Source organism: Papio anubis, chromosome 18 (genome assembly GCF_008728515.1).
Source record: "Papio anubis isolate 15944 chromosome 18, Panubis1.0, whole genome shotgun sequence".
Classification (NCBI taxonomy): Eukaryota; Metazoa; Chordata; class Mammalia; order Primates; family Cercopithecidae; genus Papio; species Papio anubis.
In genome coordinates this window covers 42,155,859-42,181,723 of record NC_044993.1, presented here as the reverse complement: position 1 = coordinate 42,181,723, position 25,865 = coordinate 42,155,859, and the positions used below count along the sequence as shown (strand labels likewise).

Below are 25,865 nucleotides of genomic sequence, written 5' to 3'. Positions count from 1 at the left end.
GTGGCAGGGGTGGTTTTGCCTTAGGGGAGGTAGAAGATTTTCTGTGGAGGAGTTACGCGGCAACTGTCTACCATTTGTCCTTATCCCAGTGTCTCTACCTTTGCTGGTTCCAGTAAACAGCACCAAGGGCTCAGTGCATATTCACTAGCTCACACATTTGACTGGCTATTAACTTCGAACAACGACATCTGCCCTGGTCCTACAAAGAAGGATTAGTCTTCAGGAAAATATTATTTCCTCTGCAAATACTGACATTGAAAGTATGACAAAATATAATTTCAAATTATTCTTACGCTTTGCCTCCTAAGCCAATGTTGATGCAGCAACAGGCAGGCAGGTTTGTATTTCAGAAAGCTTTTTTTCTGTGGTTAACATAATGAGGCGCTCTGTATTTGACAGAGGTATCCTAGAATATTACAAGGAAGTGAAAAGTCTGCTCTAGACTTTTCTGAACTTTTCATAGCATCTTAATATTAGGTTGGTGCAAAAAGAGTTGTGGTTTCGCCCACTGCTTTCAGTGGCAAAAACCATGATTACTTTTGCACCAACACAATATATCTACTGTAGTATACAAGCAGCCAACTTAGAATCATCCCATTTTCTCAGTCTTGTGATGAATTAAGGTACAAAATCTCATTTATTTGGTCTGTTAACTTGTACCTACTCAAGTTCCTTACACTATAAAATGCTAAACAGTACTGATCCTAGATTGGAGGCCTGGCAGACAAAAGAACAACAAAAAAAAATCTGACATCTGGCACATCATAGTTACTACATGAACTCGAATACAATATGGATCATAAATTGAAATCATGTATGAGAAGTCATAAAAGCCGTAAAGTTTTAGAAATAAACACTAAAGCCTGTTTCTGTGAGATAATGGCAATGGTATACAGAAGCAAAAACATGCAGAAGTAGGTAAGACTGAAGAATAAGAACACTGGAGTTAGGCAGACCTGGGTGTAAATCCCAGTTCTTCCACTTACTGACAAAAACAGCCCATGTACACTCTCCAAATCTCAGTTTATTTGCTGTAAAATGGTGGTTCTAGTGCCTACTTCGAAGTTGTTGTAGGGATTAAGTCAGATAATATATGTGAAGAATTTTTATTTTTCTTCTATTATTCATTGCTTAGCATATAATAGATATTCAATAAATAGTATTTGTGGCTACAGTGATGGAGGAAGAGGAAGAGGATGGTTTACTAGAGTGATCTTTTGAGTGCAGTGATCACGTTATTTAAACTTGTCTCCTCTTAGATCGTTACTGGAAACACTGCTAAGAGATGTACGATTGTAAGGCAACCTGTCCTATACTCTGATATGATTAACTACACCATTCCATTAATAACTCCATGGAGAAAAGTGCTACATCCTGATATCTTCTGTATATATGACTGGACTTTCATAAAAACCAGGCCCTGTTTAACTTGGTCATTTCCTGAAGGACATGATTTAATTAAATCTTCTTTTATACTTAATTCCAATATCATGTGGCACAAAATCAAGTATGTTTATCAAAATTAAGAGCCATTTACTTCTCTAAGAGTACAGAGACATGCTTTCCTTTTGCTTTTCCTAAATCCCACATTACTAGCTCAAAGCAAACCACCTGACTCTGCTTATATACCATATGTTAAACAATCCAATATTTATTGAGCATCTCTGATGAACGAAACTATAAGACAGACAGGAAGTAATACAAGATCTAGTTCCTATCCTTAGCAGAAGTAAATTTCTTAAATAAATCACTCCTTAATAAAAAAAAATAAAAAAATAAAAAAATACCAGATTGCTCCCCAACTGAAATTGTCCTAGTGATTAGAACTGATCTTGTGAGATGCACATAAGAGTGAAATATACATCATAAGTCAGGCAGGGACACTATTAATACTCACAATGAGAATATAATGCTACAATCCCAGAATGAGTTTCAGGATGGTGAATAATTAAGGTTTCATAGCAAATTTCTTTATGAGTCAGTTGACTGTTAAATACTAAGTCACATGCTGCCACCAGACATTTTTACTTTGAGTGACACAGTGTAAGGAAAAACGGTATGTCATTTCTCATGGAAAGCACTGAACATACAGAATAGTAGATATCAAAACGGAAAGAATGCTATTTTTAGAATAAATACTCATTCCCATGAATGGAAAGAAGCATCAGGTTAGAGTTGAATTCAAGGAAGGGAATTACATGAGACTTGTAGAGGACCTAAATTAGCTTAAAATGCTGAATAAGCAGTAAAGGAAAAACTACTATAGACTGAAAAACACAGCAGTGTAAAATCTTGGGAAACTGTTTGCCTTCACTCTAAGGCTTTGTTTAAACCTCTGCAAGGATGGCTGTCACTTGAAAAGGCTCCCCGAACTAGAACACTTATTACAAAGAATGTGCTTTGGAAGACTTATAACCTATACTTCTCAGTCTGTCTCAGATCAGTGCCTGAGTCTGTGACAATAGAGTACTTTTATACCGTGTACGGAGATGGAGAATCACATTTCTTTTCATTTAGAGTTAACTCACATGAAAGAACCATTTCTTTACCCTCATATGGAGTCAAGAGGTTGGAGTTGAAAATATCAGGGCAAACAGACTGAACAAATCAGGATATAACTCAAAGTTCTTATAACTGATTCAAAATAGCTCCAAATCTTCGAAAGAAACTATTTTAAGGGATAAGAGTGAAGGTCAAATTCTATGCAGGTAATTTACTTTCAATCAAAAGAAAGAAGAGACAAAGAAAGATAAGGAAATTTGACTGAAATATACTGTAGCTGAAATCATGCAAATCACTTTAAAATAATAAGCTAAAGTAATTTATAAAATAATACTGAAAAATGTAACTTAGAAAGTGGAAATTTCCTAGAGAAAGTAACTGACACCAATTTGATGTATATTTCTCAGATACTTTTGCACATGTGCATTACACAGATATATATGTATGGTATTATTGTTGTTTTATAAAATGTGGAACAATACACTGCATCTTTTTTTTACATTTAATTTATCTAGGACATTCATAAATGTCAGTATATAGGACTTTATCTTGTTCAATGTAATGGTAGCACAGCATTTTATTATATGGCTAAAAACCAATTTATTCAAACTATTTTCTACTAATGAACATCTAGGTCGTTCCCAATGTTTTCACTATTTCGAATAATGCTGAAATGAAGACTGCTGCAAAATATATCTTTATGGTACTTGTGTGAATACTGTAAACTCCTTGGATGAGAACTGATGAATTACGATGTATGCAGATATTGCCAAATAAGCAATGTGTTTTTCACATGTGATTTTGAAGGAAAAACGGGTAATAATGTTTAAAAAAGTACTTCACATTTACATGTAAAACTAGTGGAATGAAAAGGAGCTCAACCCGACAATAAACAGAAAAGGAAAAAAGTTACCCTGGTTGGTAACAGTGGGGCTATCCCTGCTTTGGTGTCCTTGTTGGATGTGGTGATTCTAGGTAAAGAATGTGAAGATGTTTTGCAAGGGCAAAGCTTCAACATTATCACTGTGGTATTTGATAATTTGAGGTCCTCTCCCCATGACATTTGGAGAACAGCTCCATCTGGGGAGTGCTTTTTACACACCACAAATCTCAAGGTGCCATAGGAGGAACCTCCCCCTTCTCCCAACACACACATACTCTCTCTCTCTCTCTCTCTCTCTCTCTCTCTCTCTCTATCTCAGTCACTCTTCTGGTCCTAACACACATACTCTCTCTCTGTCTCTCTCTCTCTCTCTGTCTCACTCACTCTTGTCTTCTGGTCCTAAGTTTGCAAAGGCCATGTGCTCTCGCAAGAGAAGTTCACCCTGGAGGAGGGGGCCCTTTCAGCCATGGTTGAGTCCCCTGTAGGCCCAGTGGAATGATCCCAAAGCGTCTCTTATGGAAACTCCATCTCAGAATCCTGTTGGGGTTGTATCTTGCAATCTAACATGGTGTCACCTCTCCGTCACCTGGTAGACACTCATGACACCTGTGGCAAATACCCTGAAATCCCCTCAGACCTATGCCTACAGCACTCTCCCACCACAGTAACAAAGATTTGGGAATGCTGTTTCTTCTCTAGGGATATCAGACAATTTAAGGTAACTGTCATCCTATCTGTGGGGCTTGTGATAGTACCCCTCTGAAGAGTAAAAAGACACTTTTGTGTCTTCTATGTTTTTATTAGACTTCATCCTTAATAAATTATACTAAGACCTGAGCCCTTTTAAGTGAATGGGCCCCTTGCATATTTGTTTATTAGCAGCAGCAAATACATACTCAGTATGTTTCTTTACAAATTTTACCTTGAATTAGTCCGTGGAAGGTTTTTCGTTTGCTTAAAATTGGTGAGCAAATTACTCATTTATAGAGTCCTTGAATGTCAAATTTCCTATAAATTGTTAAACATATTTCTGAGTTAGTCCTTTGTGTATTGTACTGGTTGTGGCACAATTTTAAAAGAAAGGTAGGGAGGGGATTTATAGAATGTGTTATTTTTGTACTGCCTTATGGTACAATAAGCACATCAGACTCATTCTTACTTGGCTTTTGGGTATTGTTTTTCTCTTTTAAATGTTAATTATGATTAAAGAGATTGATTGATTGGTCACGTTTGATACCATATTCTTCTTGGAATGCCAGCATTCACTAGGCTGAATGGACATAAGAAATAAGAACATTTGCCTTAACCATGGTACCTCTTACCCAGAATTCCCTTGCACTGTGTATACTTTTATCTCTGGTTTAACTACTCTCTCTCAGTGTTTTTTAAATTTTATTTATTTACATTACCCACTACTTCAATTGCTTTTAAACCAATAGCACCATGTCCCTTTTCCCTTTTTTCCAAGGTTAATCTTGCCAATGCAGTTTCTTCAACTTTACTGCTATCAGGCACTCCAGTGAACAAAATTAACCTGCTCACAGGAATGGTATTCTGGTCTGATAATGATTTGATTTGCTGTCTCATTATTGATTTGTGCTCCAGCTTTCCTGTTGAAATAGATCAAGTTCCTGACAGGCCCATTACTGTAAAGACCTCCAATCAACTGCTTTCTGCTGCAGGTCTGTCAGTCAAGCTTTACTTAGAGATAACCTCAGAGGATATATGTTATCAAGCCTTTTTCATCTCTGCTTTTCATACTGCCAGGACATCCTCTGTAAGCAATTATGATCCAGATGTACCTTGTCCTCTGATGCCCGAAACTGTATCTGTGGATCACACATTCGAAGCTTAGAGAGAGCCATTGTTGTCATAGATAGCAGACTATAACATTGCTTATGCACTAAAGGAAAGAGAAAATTACGGCACCTAGTTCGTTAGCACGGTTCTAATACTCATTCCGAGGTCTTTGCTTTTGACATTTGATATGAGATAAGGAGGTGAGGTGATGAAGCTCCCCTACCTCTATTATGTTGTGATTGGATCAGTGATAGAGTAAGTCCACATCCTTCAGTCACCAGAGAGCTCAGTTTGCCTCATCAAATTGTATCCCTCTCCATATTAATATAAATCAAGCCAAAAAAGTCCCTTCTTGCAACTTTCCCATCTTCTATCATTTGGTGTGTCAGCTCTGGCTTCCATAACAAAATGCTGTAGATGGAATGGCTTAAACACAGAAATTTATTTTCTCACTATCTGCAGGCTGGAAAGGCCAAGGTCAGGGTCCCTGCTGATTTGGTTTCTGGTGAGGGCTTTCCTCCTGGCTGCAGACAGCTGCCTTCTGTGTCCTCTGTGTCCTCTGTGTCCTCTGTTGGAGAGAGAGAGCGCTCTGGTATATCATCTTATAAGGGTACTAATCCCAGCATAAGGGCTCCAACATCATGACCTCATCTAAACCTAATTGCCTCCCAAAGACCCCATCTCCAGATACTATCACATTGGAGTTAGGGCTTCAACATATGAATTTGGTGGGGGAGAAAGAATTCAGCCGATAACATAAGGCTTAGTTAAATGTTTGCACAAAATCATCTAATCATTTGTTTAACAGCAAACTTAGCAGATCCTTGTATTATCTTGAAATCTTAAAATGATTATTTTTAAAAATTATTTTTTTTTCCAAGGATCAGTGATCAGTTCTATTCTGTATGGCATTTTTTTTTTCCAGAAAATTTCAGCTGGTCAGGTGCAGTGGCTCATACCTGTAATCCCAGCACTTTGAGGGGCCAAGGTGGGTAAATCACTTGAGCCCAGGAGTTTGAGACCAGTTGGGCAACATGGCAAAACCCCTTCTCTACAAAAAAATTAAAAATTAGCTGGGTGCGTTGGTGCCTGCCTGTAGTCCCAGCTCCTCGGGAGGCTGAGGTGGGAGGATTGCTTAAGCCTAGCAGGTGGATGTTGCAGTGAGCCAAGATCACACAGCTGCACTCTACCCTGGGCACCAAGTAAGACCATGTCTCAAAAAAGAAAAAAAGAAAAGTTCAGGTGTTCTGGTTTACCACTGCTATCAGATTTCCATGTACTTTATTTCATATTGTTTGCCTTCATTGGGGCATATGGGAAATAAACATACCAATACACACACTGTATCCTTACTAACCTCCAAACAAGAGTGTTTTTAAAAGGATAAGCTTATTCCCAGAACTGTCTGAGGAATACTAATATTCCTTTTTCCGCTTTTCCAGCAGTCCCAAAGAATTCGTTGTCCTCAAGTCAAACTTGGATATATATGAAGGCTGATTTGGTCAGTCATGTGAATCTACCACTTTCTCATTTGCTTATTGGCAAGTAGAGCACCTCTGGCTCTTAGACAGACTGAATGTATAAGGCTCTGGGCCATCCATAACCTTCATTATTTTGACCTTCCACATTTTCTTTCTTTTCTTCTTTGTTCACCCTTTTCCCTTTCCCCCCCTTCCCCCCCTTCCCCTTCCTCTTCCTTCCTTCCTTCCTTCCTTCCTTCTATCCATGCATCCATCGTTTCCTTTCCCCATTTTGTATTTAAATGATTTTGTACTGGCCAGGCACAGTGGCTCACGCCTGTAATCCCAGCACTTTGGGAGGCTGAAGTGCATGGATCAATGAGGTTAGGGAGTTCAAGACCAGCCCATCCAACATGGTGAAACCCCGTCTCTACTAAAAATACAAAAAGTATCTGGGCGTGGTGGTGCGTGCCTGTAATCCCAGCTACTCAGGAGACTTAGGCAGGAGAATCACTTTAACCTGGGAGCCGGAGGTTGTGGTGAGCCAGGATCGCGCCATTGTGTGCTCCAGCCTGGGTGATGGGGTGAGACTCCTCAAAAAAAAAAAAAAAAAAAAGAAAGAAAAGAAAAAACTTTTGTTCTAAAATGATCAATATCAGATTTTATGGCCTTGTCATTGGGAATGAGGGATAATTAGCCTGATTTTCCTATGTCCTCCTTTATTAGTAGTCCTACAAATGGATAAAATGTCTTTGATATTCTTAACTGTGTTACTACTTGGTAATTTACTTTCTGTAGGTTTCTGACAGCTATTAATAGTTGTGTAGTTTATGTCTAAGGCTGTTTTGCCGTTTTTATTTGAAGAATTCCAAAGAATAAAAAGATTAGTTTGACCAACAATTTTAATGAATAAATGCCTCCCTCCCTCCCTCCCTCCCTCCCTCCCTTCCTTCCTTCCTTCCTTCCTTCCTTGCCAGAGCTCGCTCTGTTGCCCAGGCTGGAGTGCAGTGCCATGATCTGGGCTCATTGCAAGCTCCACCTCCTGGGTTCACACCATTCTCCTGCCTCAGCCTCCCAAGTAGCTGGGACTACAGGCGCCCACCACCACGCCCAGCTAATTTTTTGTATTTGTATTTTTAGTGGAGACAGGGTTTCACCATGTTAGCCAGGATGGTCTCGATGTCCTGACCTTGTGATCTGCCTGCCTCAGCCTCCCAGAGTGCTGGGATTACAGGCATGAGCCACCGCACCCGGCCAATAAATGTATTTTAATAATATGACAGATTGTATTTATTTGTGCTTGAATGAATGAACAACCTTCTTTCTTTGATGATTTTTGAGAACAATGCTGTCAATAATTTGCCCACAAAACTGCTGAGATTTTGTAAATAGAAGGAAGTCTAAGGGAAAACATTAAGGTCTCCAGCTATCTTTGTGCGTGATACTAAGGATTTTAAAAGATAAATGTGATAAACTATGTTTAGTTTTAATAACTCAAGTTAGTGGAAGACTTTAAAAAGTAAGCCTTTTAAAAATAAAAATGTTATTTATTTTAGAAGATACCTCCTGAAGTTAATTGACTGATACTTGGCTTAAGTGACTCCAAGACTTCAGTTAAAAATTTGCATTACCTTCCTCTAACCTGAGTTTAAGAAGTCACATAACAAGAGTTTACCAACATTTTTATGACTCTTTAACATTTCAGAGCCTTTTTATAGACATTATTTGTTCCTCAAAATAATTTCATAAAGTAAGTTCAATGAGTAATAGTAGTATTCCCATTTGGAAAATAACCTGCCAATGGGGCACAGTTGGTAAGTGACAGAATTAGTATTTAAGTCTGTCTTTGCTTTTCGTTATGAAGAATTTTAAGTGTATAATGAATTATTTGGTGCATTCCCAAATACTCATTATTTAGTGGATATAAGTAGTGCTTAGCTATTTGTATTTGCTATATTTGCTTTAACTTTTATTTTGCTATAGTATATTATAAAGCAAATCCCAGACATTTAACTTTTACCTGTGAATATTTTAGTGAGTATATATCTCAAAAAAAGGACATTATCTCAATAATCCCAATACTATTATCATAGCCACCAAAATTAGCAGTAATTTTTTTAATATCACAAGATACTCAATTCTTATTTAAATTTCTCTGGGTTATCCCTGAAATGACTTTTTATAGTTGGTCTGTTTTTGAATCATGACATAAAACAAGGCTCATGGTATTAGTGGTTGTATCTCTTAAATCACTTCATCTACAGCAGAAACTCCCACTTTGCTTTTCATTCTATTGACTTATTGAGGAGACCAACAGGCAGGTCTTTCGATTTTTAATTCAGTATTCCTTCTATTATTCTAAGCTGCCTCAAATGTAAGTTTTAAATCTAAGTAAAGAAATGAATAAAATAAATAAATGAAATAAATAGAAGACAATTCTATGCCTAGTCTATAAAATAAAAATATAAATTTTTAATTTAAAGAAAAGGCCTACTGAGTAGTTTATTGTTACTAAAATGTTGCTGTACTAGCTAATTTCCTAAGCAGTTTAAACATCAAAGCATCCAAAAGAACTATGTTCTTGTTACTTTTATGCTTGTGTAACATTTTCGCTAAATACAGTCAATAAGAATGAGGACGATATAAAGAAAGCCTAGTCTTTGCCAGTAACATAGGTGTAGTCCAGTTTTTCTTTTCGACTGACTAGAGAAATATAAATGGTAAATCTTAATTCTGTTACATATTCTGTTGTTGTATATAACAGGAAGCTTTCAGGCATTTGTTGTTTGTAAATACTTCATCTTTATTGCTCTTACCAATGAACAGCTATTAAATATTCATTACATAGTATCAACAGTAATAGTATTGATTTCTAAAATATTAGTATGTTTCATCCTTGTGTATCTCTCATGCCTTTATAATCCATCTCAGTGTTACCCTAGACTAAACTCCCAACTTCCAGAAATGGCACCAACAAACAATAGGGGAGAAGGTAGGAAGAGCTGCAAGTTGTCTGAGCTCAGGGCAGTAGAGGTTAGAACTGTCATAGAACTTGATACATGTTACCCTGTGGCTTATGGCCTGGCCCAGCAGGCCTGGTTGACACCCTCTCTGGCTCAACCAGTAAGGCTTAGCATTTTTTCTTACTGTTCTCTACATCGAGAGACATTAGTCATCCCATGAGGATGCATCACTGTTGTTTTACAAACCAGCATTGGCAGAAAAAAGAACTTTAATCTTTTGAATACATCTACTCTAACATTTTCATCTCTGTACCTGCAATATCCTTGTAGGTTGCCTTTCAAGGAAGTGTATCAAGAGAAAGAGAAGGCATGGGGGAGAAAGGCAGCATGGGTGAATAAAGATGCATTATTTCCAGATGCTCAGTTGCACTGCCTGTGTTTGTTATGCAGTGTTCGCTAAAGGATTTAAGGATGAAGCATAGGAATCTGCTGTGTAAAACTAATTCCCTGGCTTTTCCTAATGGTGTATAAATTTCTCATTCCCTAAGGCACAGTATTATTTCCAGAGTTTTCTTTGGTTTTCGTAACTAGTTTATCTGAGTTCTGTCCTCAGAATATAGTAAATGAAAGAAATGAAATGAATCTACAAAAATGCTTTTTAAAATCTCCTCAAAAAATTATTTACACATAAAATAATTAAATATTTTGGCTCTTATGCAACCTATTGGTTAAAGTACATCTTTAATGTACAACTATAACTAAGTTATAACTAATTGTATCCTTGTATTTCAAAGACAGGTACTTGTCTGGCTCCTCTCACCCCAAAGGAATGACTACAAAGTAAAGGAAATTGGTTTTAAAAAAAAGCTTGAGATTTCAGAGAAAGGAACATTTACATAATAGCATATCTCAGCCTATTTCTTGAAATGTATTGTTTCTCTTGCTCTCTTTCCTTTTTTTTTTTTTCATGTATCTAGTGTTAAGAAAATATAGTGTGGCAGCTGTTTGTGTACAGAATAACACCACAATGGATGGGTAAAATCTCACTTGCTAAGAACCTAAGTACTTACCTATTTTAATGTTGTACAACCTCACCACCTGTGCAAGGGCAGGCCTCATTTTTAAGAGTCTGATCATGTCACATAATCTTGATGGAAGTAATTGTATCAACGGTTCAGGAAATTCAAATGGCCTCTTCTTCATTCTCCTTTGAATGGGTCAGTGGTGTAAGGGCATTACTGACAGAAGCAGAAGGTGATTTTATTTCAAGAGTTATTGATTCATGCTTCCCTGTTTTATTTCAGGTGGATCATCCATGCCATGGAGTACGAACTTCAGATCCGTGGTGGAGACAAGCCAGCCTTGGACTTGTATCAGCTATCACCTAGTGAAGTTAAACAGCTTCTGCTGGATATTCTGCAGCCTCAACAGAATGGAAGGTAATGAGGGCCCCTTGTTACCTACATGATACTCTGAATTTACAGTAACTTCATAATGTTTAGCTTGATATATCTATGAAATTGATAAGATATTAATAAGAAATAAAATGCAACAGAGTATCAGAGGCCACCCCACTAGATAGAAAGTGTAAATAGAAAAACCAATCAAAATGTCTCTCTTCAATTATTATTTTGCACTGATTTTAATTTTATACTTTTTTTCCAATGTAGTGTATAAGCATTTCTTCATTTTTATTATTCTGTGCAAAATGTAACACCTCATACCACTTTCTGAAGTCAATTTCCTTTTCTGAACCTTTGTGGCACTCACCATCTCCTCCCAGCATTTTGGCAGATAGGATTGGGTTTGGTAACGTTATTTAAATATGTTGCCTGTGGCTTTGTCTCCCTAAATAGACTTCAGTGCTAAACCCTTTCCTAGACTTGTGCTAAGCTTACACTAAGAACAAAACAAATACTTATGGATTGTGTTGACTTGAAGAACTTTTTCATTACAGAAATAGCTTTAATGTAAGTATTTAGGAAAGTATTTATTGAGTATGTTTGTGCCTGGCATTTACCAAACTGGTATAGTTATAATATGCCTAGAAAAATCTGCCTAGGCCTTTTACAAAAGCTGTCTTTCACAAAAGTAGATTTGAATAAATGGAAAGGCATCCTTGTTCTTAAATAGGAACATTCATGTTATAAAGATGTCAGTTGTAAATATAATTCAATTCCAATAACATTTCAACAAGCTCTTTTTATGAGGTTAAGACAAGTTAATACAAAACTTCATATGGAAAAACCAAACATATAAGAATAATCAGAAAAACACGAAAGAACGACTTGCCCTGCTAGACATTAAAACATACTATAAAGCCTCTGTAATTAAAACAGTGTGATATTGGTACACAACAGACAGAAGAGTTGAACAGAATATAAAGTCCAGAAATAGACCCCCAAGTATATATGGAAATTTAATGTGTGACAAAGGCCAAGGATGGACTTTTTAAATAGTCATGAGACAACTGGATAGCCATTTGCAAAAAGATAAAATCACACCTGTAGTTCATACCACACATAAGAATACACTCCAAATAGATTAGAAATCTAAATGTAAAAAATGAAATAATGCAAAACAAGAAGACATGATGAAATTCCTTTTTACCCTTAGTATGGGAAAGACCTTCTAATAATGGCTCAACCAAAGGACAACAAAAGAAAAAGTTAATAAGACTATGTGAAAATTAAAAACAGCACTTTGTATGGCAAAAAGTAGACAACCAATGTCAAAAGACAACTGAGAAACTGGAACAAAATATATGCCACAAAGAGCTTATAACCAAGAATTCTTAAAAATTGAGGGAAAGACAACCAAAATCCCAGTGGAAAATAGGAAGAAACATTCTTACATACCCATGAGTCTATGCTGATACAAACAGACAAATGGGAGTGAAGAGACCCTTTCTTATAATAGAATTCCAATAAGTGTAGATAGGATGACAGAAATAGACAAATACAACAGTTATTGTTGCTGGCAAAAACCATCATTGCATGGAAGTATGATGAAAAATGGAGAGTTTCATCATTCCAATGTGTTTCCACTCAAGATACTTACTAATTGTAAAGGAGAAAATAGTGACTTTATAGTGGAGAAATCCAGCTGATTCTACCTTAACCAAAAGATTAAGGTGAGCATCGCCAGTAATAAGACACATGAACATCATATAACCCCTGATATGATGCATTGAAAGGGGTATGATGGGCCAGGCATGGTGGCTTAAGCTTGTGATCCTAGCATTTTGGGAGGCTGGGGCAGGAGGGTCCTTTGAGCCCACAAGTTTGAGACTAGCCTGGGCAACATTCCAAGACCCCATCTCTATAAAAATAAGTAAATAAATAAGAAAAGTGCACAACATCACTTCTAGATACTCTTGCCAAAAATGCATGTCAGTCCATTCATCAGGAAACATCAGACCAACCCAAACTGAGGTACATCTTACAAAATAACTGACATTTCTAAAGTGTCAAAGTTATGAAAGAATAAAGGACAACCAAGAAACTGCTAGAGGAGCCTGAGGAAACATGGAAACTAAACACCAATCCTGGATTGGATTCTGGACCAAAACAAGAATATTAGTGGTAAAATTGACAAAATGAATTAGATCCATAGATTAATTAATAGTATTGTATCATTGTTTACTTCCTGGTTTTATACTATGGTTATGTAAGATAACAAGAGTAGGGGAAGGCCAGGCACGATGGCTCACGCCTGTGATCCCAACAATTTGGGAGGCTGAGGCAGGCAGATTGCTTGAGCCCAGGAATTTGAGACCAGCTTGGGCAACGCGGCAAGACCCTATCTCTACAAAAAACACAAAAATTAGCCAGGTGTGGCAGCATGCACCTGTAGTTCCAGCTACTCAGGAGGCTGACATGGGAGGATCACCTGAAACCAGTAAGTTGAGGCTGCAGAGAGTCGAGATCACACCACTGCACTCCAGCCTCAGTGATAGAGACCCTGTCTCCAAAAAAAAAAAGGAGAAGGGAAGTTAAGTAAAGAGTATACAGGAACTCTATGGTTTATATTCATGACTTTTCTGTAAGTCTGAAATTTTTCAAAATGAAAAGAAAAAATGAAAGGATCTTTCAAAATAATTTTCTACCTCCATTGTGAGTATTCTCACATTTCTACTTTTTCTGTTGTCCTACCAAGTATCTCCTTTTTAAAATATTAATCATAACTTCATATAACTCCAAAAACATATCTTTTAATTGCCAAACAAAGGGAACGAGGTGAAAATAAAATGCAGGCAGTGGGGTATCCAGTTACCTAAAGTAAAACATCACCAAGGAACCCTTTGAGCTTTGTCACTTTGGTGAAACACTAAAACCAGCAATACAAGGCTGTGCCTATTAAAAGAAATTTTATGTATCCAAAAATGGATGCCCGTCTTACCTATGTAGGGATAAATTTTCATTGGTCCTCTTTTTCCAGAGCAAAAATGTTTTTTTCTGTTTACTGTATCCTGCATAGCTATTGTCGTACCTAGAAATAGTGTTGGTCATGACATATGTCTCTTGTAATTGAGTATACATTTCACTCTGCTGTCTTTTAAAATACTAAGTGTAAAAAACATGTATCTGGGCTGTGTGCTGTGGTTCACGCCTATAATCCGAGCACTTTGGGAGGCCAAGGCAGGAGGATTACTTGAGGCCAGGAGCTCAAGACCATCCTGGACAACATAGCCAGACCCTGTCTCAACAAAAAAATTAAAAAGTAACCAGACATGGTAGTGCATGCCTGTAATCTTAGCCACTGGAAAGGCTGAGGTGAGAGGATTGCTTGAGCCCAGGAGTTAGAGTTTGCAGCGAGCTATGATTGAGCCATTGCACTCCAGCCTGGGTGACACAGCAAGACCTTGTCTCATAAATAAATAAATAAATAAATAAATAAATAAATAAATAAATGTATCTGTCCTTTCTTCAGCTTTTGCAAGAATATGTTACTTTGTCACTGTGTGTTCTTTTCAAAGTATTCAAATTCTGCATTTTTAGCAGTTTGTGAATGATGTATTATATCTTTAAGATTTAATACTTAAATGCTTAATCCATGAAAATAAAAGATCTAAAATTTTGGTGTATCACTACATTCTGTTATTATAATGTAAGATTTTACATCTTTTTTCAGCAAGAGAACTTTAGCTATGTTTAAATGGCAAACTTCTATAAAGTTTAAAATAAGGTAATTTTATTCTATATAAAATGCTTTTTTGAACATCACTTATTCATTCACTTTTTAATTGTTTACTAAGCACCTTTCTGGGAGAGGTGTATAGGAGTGATCAAATTATATGATTTCCATGCCTTCATGGAGCTTACATTTTATTATATGTGAAAACAACATAAAGTTATTATGAAATTCACAGCTGCTGCATTTTTAAAGGGAGCTGCTTTGTATATTTAAAAATCATTTGAGCATGTACTGAGCAATTCATAGCTTACTTTAGAGAATAACATTTTGTCTATTAAATTTTTTAGAATCTTAGAGACTTCCTCCTGTCCTGCCAGCCCTGTTTTCATTATGAAATATTTACTAGCCTCTGTAACACACGGAGATATGCATCATTGATGGGCTTTGGCTTTCATTGCTTACCCTATCGGAACAATTAGTTCATATTGAAAGCCCTGCTTTCCACCAGAACAAGCTTGTTCTTCAACTCTGAGACATTTGCCTTTTGTTACAGATGTTGGCTGAACAGGCGTCAGATCGATGGGTCTTTGAATAGAACTCCCACCGGGTTTTATGACCGAGTGTGGCAGATCCTGGAGCGCACGCCCAATGGCATCATTGTCGCTGGGAAGCATTTGCCTCAGGTAAAGCCCCACCATGTTCACATAAAGAAAGGGGATTTTGCAAAGGATGTGAATCGTTTCCTCCTGCCCTGCAAATAACTTTTCTCCTTTTCAGCGTTCTAAGAGTTTTTTCAAAGAAGGGATGAAATACTAGAAAATAAGTCTAATCAATTGGATTGAAAATTGTTTTCCCCAATCTAAGTTACTTTTATTTTTCAAATTTAGTGTCCCTGTAGGCAGAAAAGGCTCACTTTACCAAATGGATATATTGCTGAAAGTTGTATTTAATAAAAAAAATTATTGGTATTGTCATATTTTAGATATTTTGAGGATATTCCCTTTTTAAAAACCACGTGGCCAAACCTCTTGCTGAGCAAGCTGTCCTTCCTTTGTTTACTTACCAGATTAGAGTTTCCTATATTGGCTTTACCTCAAGCGTGGGTATCCCTTCACTACCCCAAGTGGTGGTGGGTCAGTGCTGGGGGGCCTCACAAACAGTAAAGCAGGCACTGGAAAGACAGAACCAGAGCAGACCTAAGAAACAGTGGTTCCTAGTATAGTGTTGTGGATGAGGAAATCACCACTTAGGAATTGTGTTGAATGTGAAAAATGCAGTAACTTTTTAGGTCATTGGACAGATAATCACTTATTTTATTCCAAATGTACCTTACCTGTGGTCCAAGTGAGTTAGTGTCCTCTCCTTCTGATGGTTTCCCATGTGATGTACACTGGCCTGCTTCCTTGATATGATTATTTAATCCTGGCATCTAAGTCATCTACTTAATACACAAAAGAGAAGGATTAGCCTTTTGGAAATAGAGTACTGTAATTGTTTTTAGTGTTGAAATCTCAACCAAATAAATTTTGATGTAGCTCTTTATACAAATAAAGTATTCTCAAAGGCACAGACCCACACTCATTTTGCTTGTGTCTACCTAAGAGTGTCTCTGGAAGGACCCATAGGAAATTGCTAGTATTTTTTTCTTAGTCTTTGGTAAAAGGAACTGTGTAACTGGGAGGACGGTGTGGGCTCTTCCCTGGAACCCTTTTAAACCTTTCAAAGTTTGAATGCTGTGAATATATTACTTATTCAAAAAAATGACATGATTGTATATTTAGAAAACCCCATTGTCTCAGCCCAAAATCTCCTTAAGCTGATAAGCAACTTCAGCAAAGTCTCAGGATACAAAATTAATGTGCAAAAATCACAAGCATTCTTATACACCAATAACAGACAAACACAGAGCCAAATCATGAATGAACTTCCATTCACAATTGCTTCAAAGAGAATAAAATACCTAGGAATCCAACTTACAAGGGATGTAAAGGACCTCTTCAAGGAGAACTACAAACCACTGCTCACTGAAATAAAAGAGGACACAAACAAATGGAAGAACATACCATGCTCATGGATAGGAAGAATCAATATCGTGAAAATGGCCATACTGCCCAAGGTAATTTATAGATTCAATGCCATCCCCATCAAGCTACCAATGAGTTTCTTCACAGAATTGGAAAAAACTGCTTTAAAGTTCATATGGAACCAAAAAAGAGCCCGCATCTCCAAGACAATCCTAAGTCAAAAGAACAAAGCTGGAGGCATCACGCTACCTGACTTCAAACTATACTACAAGGCTACAGTCACCAAAACAGCATGGTACTGGTACCAAAACAGAGATATAGACCAATGGAACAGAACAGAGTCCTCAGAAATAATACCACACATCTACAGCCATCTGATCTTTGACAAACCTGAGAGAAACAAGAAATGGGGAAAGGATTCCCTATTTAATAAATGGTGCTGGGAAAATTGGCTAGCCATAAGTAGAAAGCTGAAACTGGATCCTTTCCTTACTCCTTATACGAAAATTAATTCAAGATGGATTAGAGACTTAAATGTTAGACCTAATACCATAAAAATCCTAGAGGAAAACCTAGGTAGTACCATTCAGGACATAGGCATGGGCAAAGACTTCATGTCTAAAACACCAAAAGCAACGGCAGCAAAAGCTAAAATTGACAAATGGGATCTAATTAAACTAAAGAGCTTCTGCACAGCAAAAGAAACTACCATCAGAGTGAACAGGCAACCTACAGAATGGGAGAAAATTTTTGCAATCTACTCATCTGACAAAGGGCTAATATCCAGAACCTACAAAGAACTCCAACAAATTTACAAGAAAAAAACAAACAACCCCATCAAAAAGTGGGCAAAGGATATGAACAGACATTTCTCAAAAGAGGACATTCATACAGCCAACAGACATATGAAAAAATGCTCATCATCACTGGCCATCAGAGAAATGCAAATCAAAACCACAATGAGATACCATCTCACACCAGTTAGAATGGCGATCATTAAAAAGTCAGGAAACAACAGGTGCTGGAGAGGATGTGGAGAAATAGGAACACTTTTACACTGTTGGTGGGATTGTAAACTAGTTCAACCATTATGGAAAACAGTATGGCGATTCCTCAAGGATCTAGAACTAGATGTACCATATGACCCAGCCATCCCATTACTGGGGATATACCCAAAGGATTATAAATTATGCTGCTATAAAGACACATGCACACGTATGTTTATTGCAGCACTATTCACAATAGCAAAGACTTGGAATCAACCCAAATGTCCATCAGTGACAGATTGGATTAAGAAAATGTGGCACATATACACCATGGAATACTATGCCGCCATAAAAAAGGATGACTTTGCATCCTTTGTAGGGACATGGATGCAGCTGGAAACCATCATTCTTAGCAAACTATCACAAGAACAGAAAACCAAACACCGCATGTTCTCACTCATAGGTGGGAACTGAACAACGAGATCACTTGGACTCAGGAAAGGGAACATCACACACCGGGGCCTATCATGGGGAGGGGGGAGGGGGGAGGGATTGCATTGGGAGTTATACCTGATGTAAATGACGAGTTGATGGGTGCAGCAGACTAACATGGCACAAGTATACATATGTAACAAACCTGCATGTTATGCACATGTACCCTACAACTTAAAGTATAATAATAATGAATAAATTAAAAAAAAAAAAAAAAAAAGAAAAAAAAAAAAAAAATGCATAAAAATTTTAAAAAAGTATTCTTTATACTGTTCGCAGACTGCAAGTAGTTTCATTTGACTGTCAGTGCAGGGCCCAACCTTCTCCTGGGTGCCCTATGATTACTGTTCAGGAGCAGCACCATCTCTTGAGAGCAGAGAGCAGTGCCTCGTTGCTAGAGTTCGAGCCCTCTGGCAAGGCCTTCTCTCTGCCTACCTGGGCAGTGCATGCTCACAATCACTTGTTAGCTTCTTTCTCAGCCCCCACTAATACTTACCAGATTTTCATTTAATTGTCTGGCAGCCTGGGCCACTTAACATGTAGTATTCTTGCTTTGCTAATATCCTCTCTTTGCTAAAAATAACAATAATGACAATAAATACATGTTAAGTATTTTTATGCACCAAGCACTTTTCTAAGTGCTCATTTAATCCATTAGACAATCTTTTGAGGCAGATGCTTTGTTATTAGTATTCCAGTTTGACAGAAGAGGACACTGAAACACAGCTAAATGATTTTCTTAAGGTCACACTTGTAGTAAGTAGCTGCCCCAGGGTGTGACCCCTGGCAGTGTAGCTGCTGAGCCTTTTCTCTTCTGTGCTACACTACTTACCCTAAGTCCTTTCAGAAGAGTAGGAAATAAGGCAAGCTTGGTATCTCTTCTCTAGTTGCACAGTAGCTAGGCTGGCTTTTTAAATGAGATCTATTAAGAAGAAATTAATGTGAAACCAAGAAAGGGTCTTCCTTTCCTTCTGTAACCCCATTAAGCCCATAGCTAGAGATCGAGCCAGTTATAACTATGTTTAGCAATGGGACTTTGTTTTCCCCAAATTAGGTACTACCTGTAAACATTAATAATAAGTTGGATTATATTGACTATGAAATACAATAGTTAGTTGTATTGAATATCTATTGAATATAGGACTAAGGCATTATTATACCAGGCTGAACAATTTTGCTGTCACTTGATTGAAAGAGAACATTGGGTCCCATTTTGAGTGGTAAGTAGATAAACATGGTTCTGAACCTGATTGAGTTCACTGTAAATTATCATTGAGGTGAAAACAAGTATGTCTCATCATCTCTGCCTCTCTGGTAATGATCTAGTGACCCCATCTGCTTTCCACCATATAAGCCTAATGTTCAGAGCCTTCCCTTCCATCCTCTGAGGAATATTCCCCATGCCCAGATTTGGATTTGAATTTTAGTTTATTTTCTGCTTTCATTTGGATTGTTAAAAATGAATGGAAAACTACACAATGTTCTTGTTTTAAATGAAAGATAAAGGGCAGAGTAGAGGAAACTCTTTTAGCTTCGCTTTTTTCCTGTTTCCTTCCCAGTTCTGCACATAATATTGTTTTTGCTTGTTTCTATGCATTTTTACGCTGCCAGCTCAGAAAGGAGCTACCACAGAAATGAAGTAAATTCAATAGCAAGTGACTTCTGTGCGGGAGCCTGACAGCAAGCCTAACTTCTCATCTAAATTCTGAAAGCAATATGTACACTATTTGTTGTCTCAGTGTTTGGCTATTCCTTTTGTGTATTGAAGTGGTCTTCTAATATAGTCCTTTTTCTCAAAAACATTAATATAGTGAAGGTAACTACTAAAAATGGAAGGTTTAACTTATCACAATAGTCAGCTGGTTGGCTTTAGTAGTTTGACATATATAAAATCCAGTTGTGTAGCTGAAAATGCTCCCCAAGGTTTTATAAAAACTGAAAACTATTAATGATTAGAAAATGAAATTCTTCTGTTAAATGAGAACCAGAGCATAACAGTTCAGCATGTTAATGTGGAGTTATTTTTTTCAGCAACCAACCCTGTCAGATATGACCATGTATGAGATGAATTTCTCTCTCCTTGTTGAAGACACGTTGGGAAATATTGACCAGCCACAGTACAGACAGATCGTTGTAGAGGTGAGTAGTAAGAAATGAAGATTGCTGAAGACATGCCTTCTCTCTGCTCCCTGAAAACTAGTATAAGGAAACTGCCTATGAGACCCAGAATCCTATTCTTTCCAGAACGCTCATCTCTCCTATGAGACACAGAACCCTATTCTTTCCGGAACCCTGATCTTTCCCAGCCGAGTCCTCAAGAATATGGCCACCCCTGACCCAAGGCAAGGCACATGAGCAATTCAGACACCTCAGGCTCCTCCAGGAAGGGAGAACCGACCCCTGCTTTTCAGCCACACACTCACCCCTCAGCATCAAGTGTATCAGCAACATCATAAAAGTACAGGAAGTGACCTTTTTCTATCCACTTTGTTTTCATTTTTGTTTTCTATTCACAGAAATAATGCACAACTATTGTAGAAAGTTTCAGCAGTTTAGAAAATTATAGAAAATAACATAAAAGTTTACCCCACACTCACTAGCAAGAGATCATTGCTGTTAATATTTTGAGGGACATCTTTCTAGACATCTCCATATGAAGAGAAGACATGTCATTGCATGCTGTATCTCTGTCCTGTATAAAGTTACATGTAAAATTAATAGAACACATGTGCCCTCTTGTCATGTTAAACATCACCCCAAATACATAGAGAAGCCACCAGTTGATGGGTTAATATTTAGCTCATCTGCACTTTGTCTCTTTCCCCAGGAATGTAGCCCTCCAATTTTTGTGTTTCTCAAGGGTAGATAATATGTCTTATTGCTACAGAAGCTCTGTGTGACCGCCAACCTGGACATGGCACCTCCTAAAATCTAGCATGTCTGGAGCTGCAGTCAGAGCTGAGTAGATTCAGCCTCCTCTTTGATGTCCCAGGATATGGAACAGTATTAGCCAATCATTTTCACAGCATGAGGCGGAATGGATTGGGAAAAGATGGGGTTATTAGATGGGTGAATGCCTTCCATGTCTAGTACCCAGCATCTGGGACATACAGTGGACATAGGGATCCTTCTTGTTGACCACAGTGAGGTCATTCCCTCTGCAGAAGACATTTTCCTTTAGACCTACAGCAAAACTTCATATTCTCATGGCTAAAGCCCTGCCCTAAGGTTTCCCACATTGTGACCCCTGGATTTTACTGTGTTTCCTTTGGTTCTTTCAGTTTCTGTTTTGGAAGCATCTAGATAAAATACAGTCAGTAAGAATCCCAAATTGGGAATTATGAGGCGTGTTTCCTGTTCAGTGTACAAATTAGGAGCCATAAACATCATCAGAGAGCCTTTACCAATTATTGCATATGCAGATACTATTTTTGTTTATAGGAATTTGGCATCTAAAATGAACATTACCACTTAGGATGGGTGTATGTGATGGCCAAGCAATAGGGTGATTCATTAAACTAAGATAGTTTATACAGACGAAATAGGACTCTTGTCACAGGGGTCACAGTTAAATGTATTTTTTTAAAACATGGCCATCCCTTGAGAAACTACTGTGGCATCACAGACTTATATTCATTTGGGCCCTGGGCTCCAGGTCATTTGATCCTGAACCTAGGTCCAGAGTCTCCATTGAACACACCTGGCTTCTCTGGCTTTGGTCTCTGACCCTTCTCTCCACAGACAATGTTTTGGTGTCTTGCCAACAAGGATTGACACCCAAAGGCCCAGAAAGAGTTCAGACACTTTGGGTGAATAGGGTATCATGTATTATGTACACGATGGGTTAGGAAAGTCATTTTTCTAAGTTAATGGTTTTATTTAACTGACTAAAAAACACTTCTAGGAATATACACAATGAAAAAATAAAAGGTGCACTTTTCAAACAGAACTTACGCAGATAACTTGCAAAATTAGGAAGCTTCCTTCCATAGGTGATCCTTGAGCCTCTCATCATACAGAACATCCTTTGGATCACCCATCCTTCTGATGAAAGAGTGAGAACATGTCACTATTATGGTTCATATAATTGGCTTTCAATGTCTGTCTCTCCTAGTTACTTATGGTTGTATCCATTGTACTGGAAAGAAACCCCGAGCTAGAATTTCAAGACAAAGTAGATCTAGACAGACTGGTCAAAGAAGCATTTAATGAATTTCAAAAAGATCAGAGTCGGCTAAAGGAAATTGAAAAACAAGTAAGTAAACAGCGTTGTTGTTGTTGTTGTTGTTGTTGTTGTTTTGTAGAATTTTTTCATTGTCTCAATTCTTTAAAATATCCCTAATGTATTTTCATTTACTTTATAAAACAGATTCACAGGTGCAAAATAGGATACCTGAGGGGCAGTCTGCCTTTTTTGAGGAATTAATGTTACTTTTTAGTTAATTATAGTCAATTCAGCTGTGAAGTTCTAACAAAAAAGAAATCTAGAAAGAGATAAATTTCCTTTATATGGTTAGTGTAAAAATGTTTTATCAGAGAGGAAGCATGGACTCCAGAAGGCTATAAAATTAAATTCTGGGGACAATAAGAATGCAGTGACAGGCTACATTGCTGCTGTGTACTGCCTAATATAGGCCCTTCCAGGTTCTCTGTTTAATATTTTATGTTCAACTGTGAAGAGATTCTCTAAGTAAATAAAAATTATCAATGAAGGAGAGAATACTGAAAATGTCTTTGTTTTATATGCACCTCAGGAAAATGAAAGAAAAGCTCAGGAATCTCATATTTTCCATAGGGAAATCTTTATGTGAATTTATTTTTCCCCCTAAGATGACACTGATTTTACCTGTCAACTCTTTACAAACAGAAGATCAAATGCCTTGCTTACTGTTTTCCTTTGTAGGATGACATGACTTCCTTTTACAACACTCCTCCCCTGGGAAAAAGAGGAACATGCAGCTATTTGACAAAGGCGGTCATGAATCTGCTGCTGGAAGGAGAAGTCAAGCCAAACAATGATGATCCGTGTCTCATTAGCTAGTGGGGAAGGTGTAGGAAGCTCTGTTGAGACATATGTTCTGAAGTGTGTTGTGTTTCGTGTTCAAGCTTAATCAAGGCAGCCATTAATGTACAAACTGAGCATGGTGGGGAGCTGATTGCCACATCCTTGGCAGCTTTGTGGACCTCTTGCATGTCATAGCCAATTTAATGGTAATGGTAAATGCTTTTAATCAAACATGAAAAAGTTCTCATGATTATGCCAGCTACAATAGTAATCCTCACTGAGTGATAAAAATAGTTTATGAATTGAAAATTTGCCACTACATGTTTTATGATCAAATAGTTCATCAAAATGAATCTTTGCTCTTTGGAATGAATTATTACCATACTGCCATTAAAATAAATTGCCAACTAGTAATGCATACTGGAATTCAAAAGATATTGAAAGAATGGTGAACTTCTTTTAGTGGTATTGTCATGCTAAAAGATGTTAATATACATCATAAAAGCAAAGTCAGCCAGCTGATATTTTGGTTCTCAAAAACTGCATTATTAATAATATTTTAGTATACAGAGATATTCTATAATTTTTACATTGTAAACATGACTATGGTTTTGTATTTGCTAAATATAGGGGTTGGACTAAAATATAATAAATCTGTACCTTATCAAACATTTTCTTTGAGCTCCTGCTAAAAATAGGACATGTCTATGATTGTTCAGAAATATGTTAAATTTAGCCTCAGCATGGTAGCTCACACCTGAAATCCCAGCACTTTGGGAGGCTGAGGCAGGTGGATCACTTGAGGTCAGGAGTTCGAGACTAGCCTGGCCAACACGGTGAAAACGCCGTCTCTACTAAAAATACAAAAATTACCCAGGCATGGTGGTGCATGCCTTTAAACCCAGCTACTGAGGGGACTGAGGCGTGAGAATTGCTTGAACCAGGAGATGGAGGTTGCAGTGAGCTGAAATCATGCCACTGCACACCAGTCTGGGTGACAGAGCAAGACTAAATCTCAAAAAAAAAAAAAAGAAAAAGAAATATGTTAAATTTAAGGACTGTTAACCTACTTTGTACTAGTAAAAACAACATTAAGAGTCATTAAATTTTATTTCTGAATTAATGACGTATCTGGACACATTCTTTGCCCCTAGGTTCACAAGATTGAGCTTAAAACTCCAGAGTGTTTTCATTTAATTGATTTAGAGGTAGAATGGAAGAGAATCTATGGTACCTATCATTATACACATTTAGTTGCCCAGTTTACTTAAACTTTAATAAAAGTAAAAAGTAGATTAAACATTTAAATTTTCTTTCTTTCTTTCCTAAATAGGAAAAAAAAAAAAAGGTCCATGAGTTTGAGCCCTTGCCCCAAACAAAGTTGTTTTTCTGATCAGTCTTACTGGTGTTTCACCTGAGAAGATAGATTTGCCACATGACAAAATGCAGCTTATTTGTAGAGTTTTGAAAGGATGTAAGAAAGAATGAGTGGCTTCAGTATCGAGTCAATTGATGTCAAATAAATGGATGCATGAGCACATGGAAAAATCTGCTGTCAGTCACATTTCTCACAACGTTGCGGTATAGTGCCGAGATCTTGCATAAGAAATTCTATGGATATTAGTTGGCAAAATTGAGATGAACGAGACACAGTTGGACCCTAAAGAACTAAGGAGGGGGATATGACAAAGAATAGAATTAAACTACCTGACTCAATGTGTTAAGGGAGTTTATGAAAAGATACTCATGAAGGGTGAAGCTAATTTGTGAAACTTAAACACCTGAAAAAACTTAAGCATGAAGCCCATGGAGAGGGAATTGAGAACCGACACTTCATAACTGGGGAAACTGGAAATTAAAGAAAGGAAAGACTTAAAATTTTTGTTTGCCAAAATTTGTAGGAAAGTAAACTGTGTTGTAATTTTAAGAATCTTTTTAAAAAATCTGATTAGCTGAGCAAAGTTACCAGAAAACTGTTATCCTAGTTGAAATCAAACATTATTTGCAAATGTGTTTTCTGAGTAATAGCTTCCTGCTTAAATGTTACGTATGCAAAATTCTGAAGTTTTCCTGTGCTACTACTGAAAACATTCAGAATCTGTGACATGTATTGACTTTGTGCTTTGATATTCAAAATTTATTGTTCTGAAAGTTATATTTAGAATCAGTAAATCTTGATGTTCACCTTTACAAAAGCCAATGCCTGTTTTCTAATTAGAAAAGCAAAAAATAATAAGAATTAGAACACAGAACTCATATGAAATTTAGAAGTCTCATTTGGTCTACAGAGCCCAAAATGCTTTAACAGCTGCACTAGAGACCGACAGAAAATATTAGCACATTTATTTAGGCATGACAAGATTTAAATCTGATTTAAAGCCTCCTCTATCACAATGGCAGATTCACTGCATAAGTTTATTGTACAAGCAACGTCTGTTGGAAACTCTTGACTGAATATCAAATTCAGCTACATTTTCAGAGCATCATTTTAAGAAACAGGGTGTTTTCCAGATTTTCTGCCATGTTATTTAAGCCTGAAAACATCATATTTCAATTTTTAAAAATCAAAATGGGGAAACAACCAATAACAAAAACCACATGATTATCTCAATAG

The 25,865-nt window shown here is 37.2% G+C and overlaps 1 protein-coding gene across 5 annotated transcripts in view; it reads left to right on the top strand.

Moving 5' to 3' along the window:
• The window catches only part of PHKB (phosphorylase kinase regulatory subunit beta), a 228,643-nt gene extending 203,844 nt beyond the window's left edge, over positions 1-24,799 (top strand). For all 5 annotated transcript variants that reach the window (XM_021932350.2, XM_009196373.4, XM_021932349.2 and 2 more), the window contains 5 exons: positions 10,913-11,047; positions 15,298-15,427; positions 20,278-20,385; positions 22,361-22,501; positions 23,150-24,799. In XM_021932350.2, coding sequence (XP_021788042.2) covers positions 10,913-11,047; positions 15,298-15,427; positions 20,278-20,385; positions 22,361-22,501; positions 23,150-23,287 — 652 coding nt within the window. In that variant the 3' untranslated portion in view covers positions 23,288-24,799. The remainder of the gene's footprint in view (positions 1-10,912; positions 11,048-15,297; positions 15,428-20,277; positions 20,386-22,360; positions 22,502-23,149) is intronic.
• Positions 24,800-25,865: the final 1,066 nt, after the last annotated feature.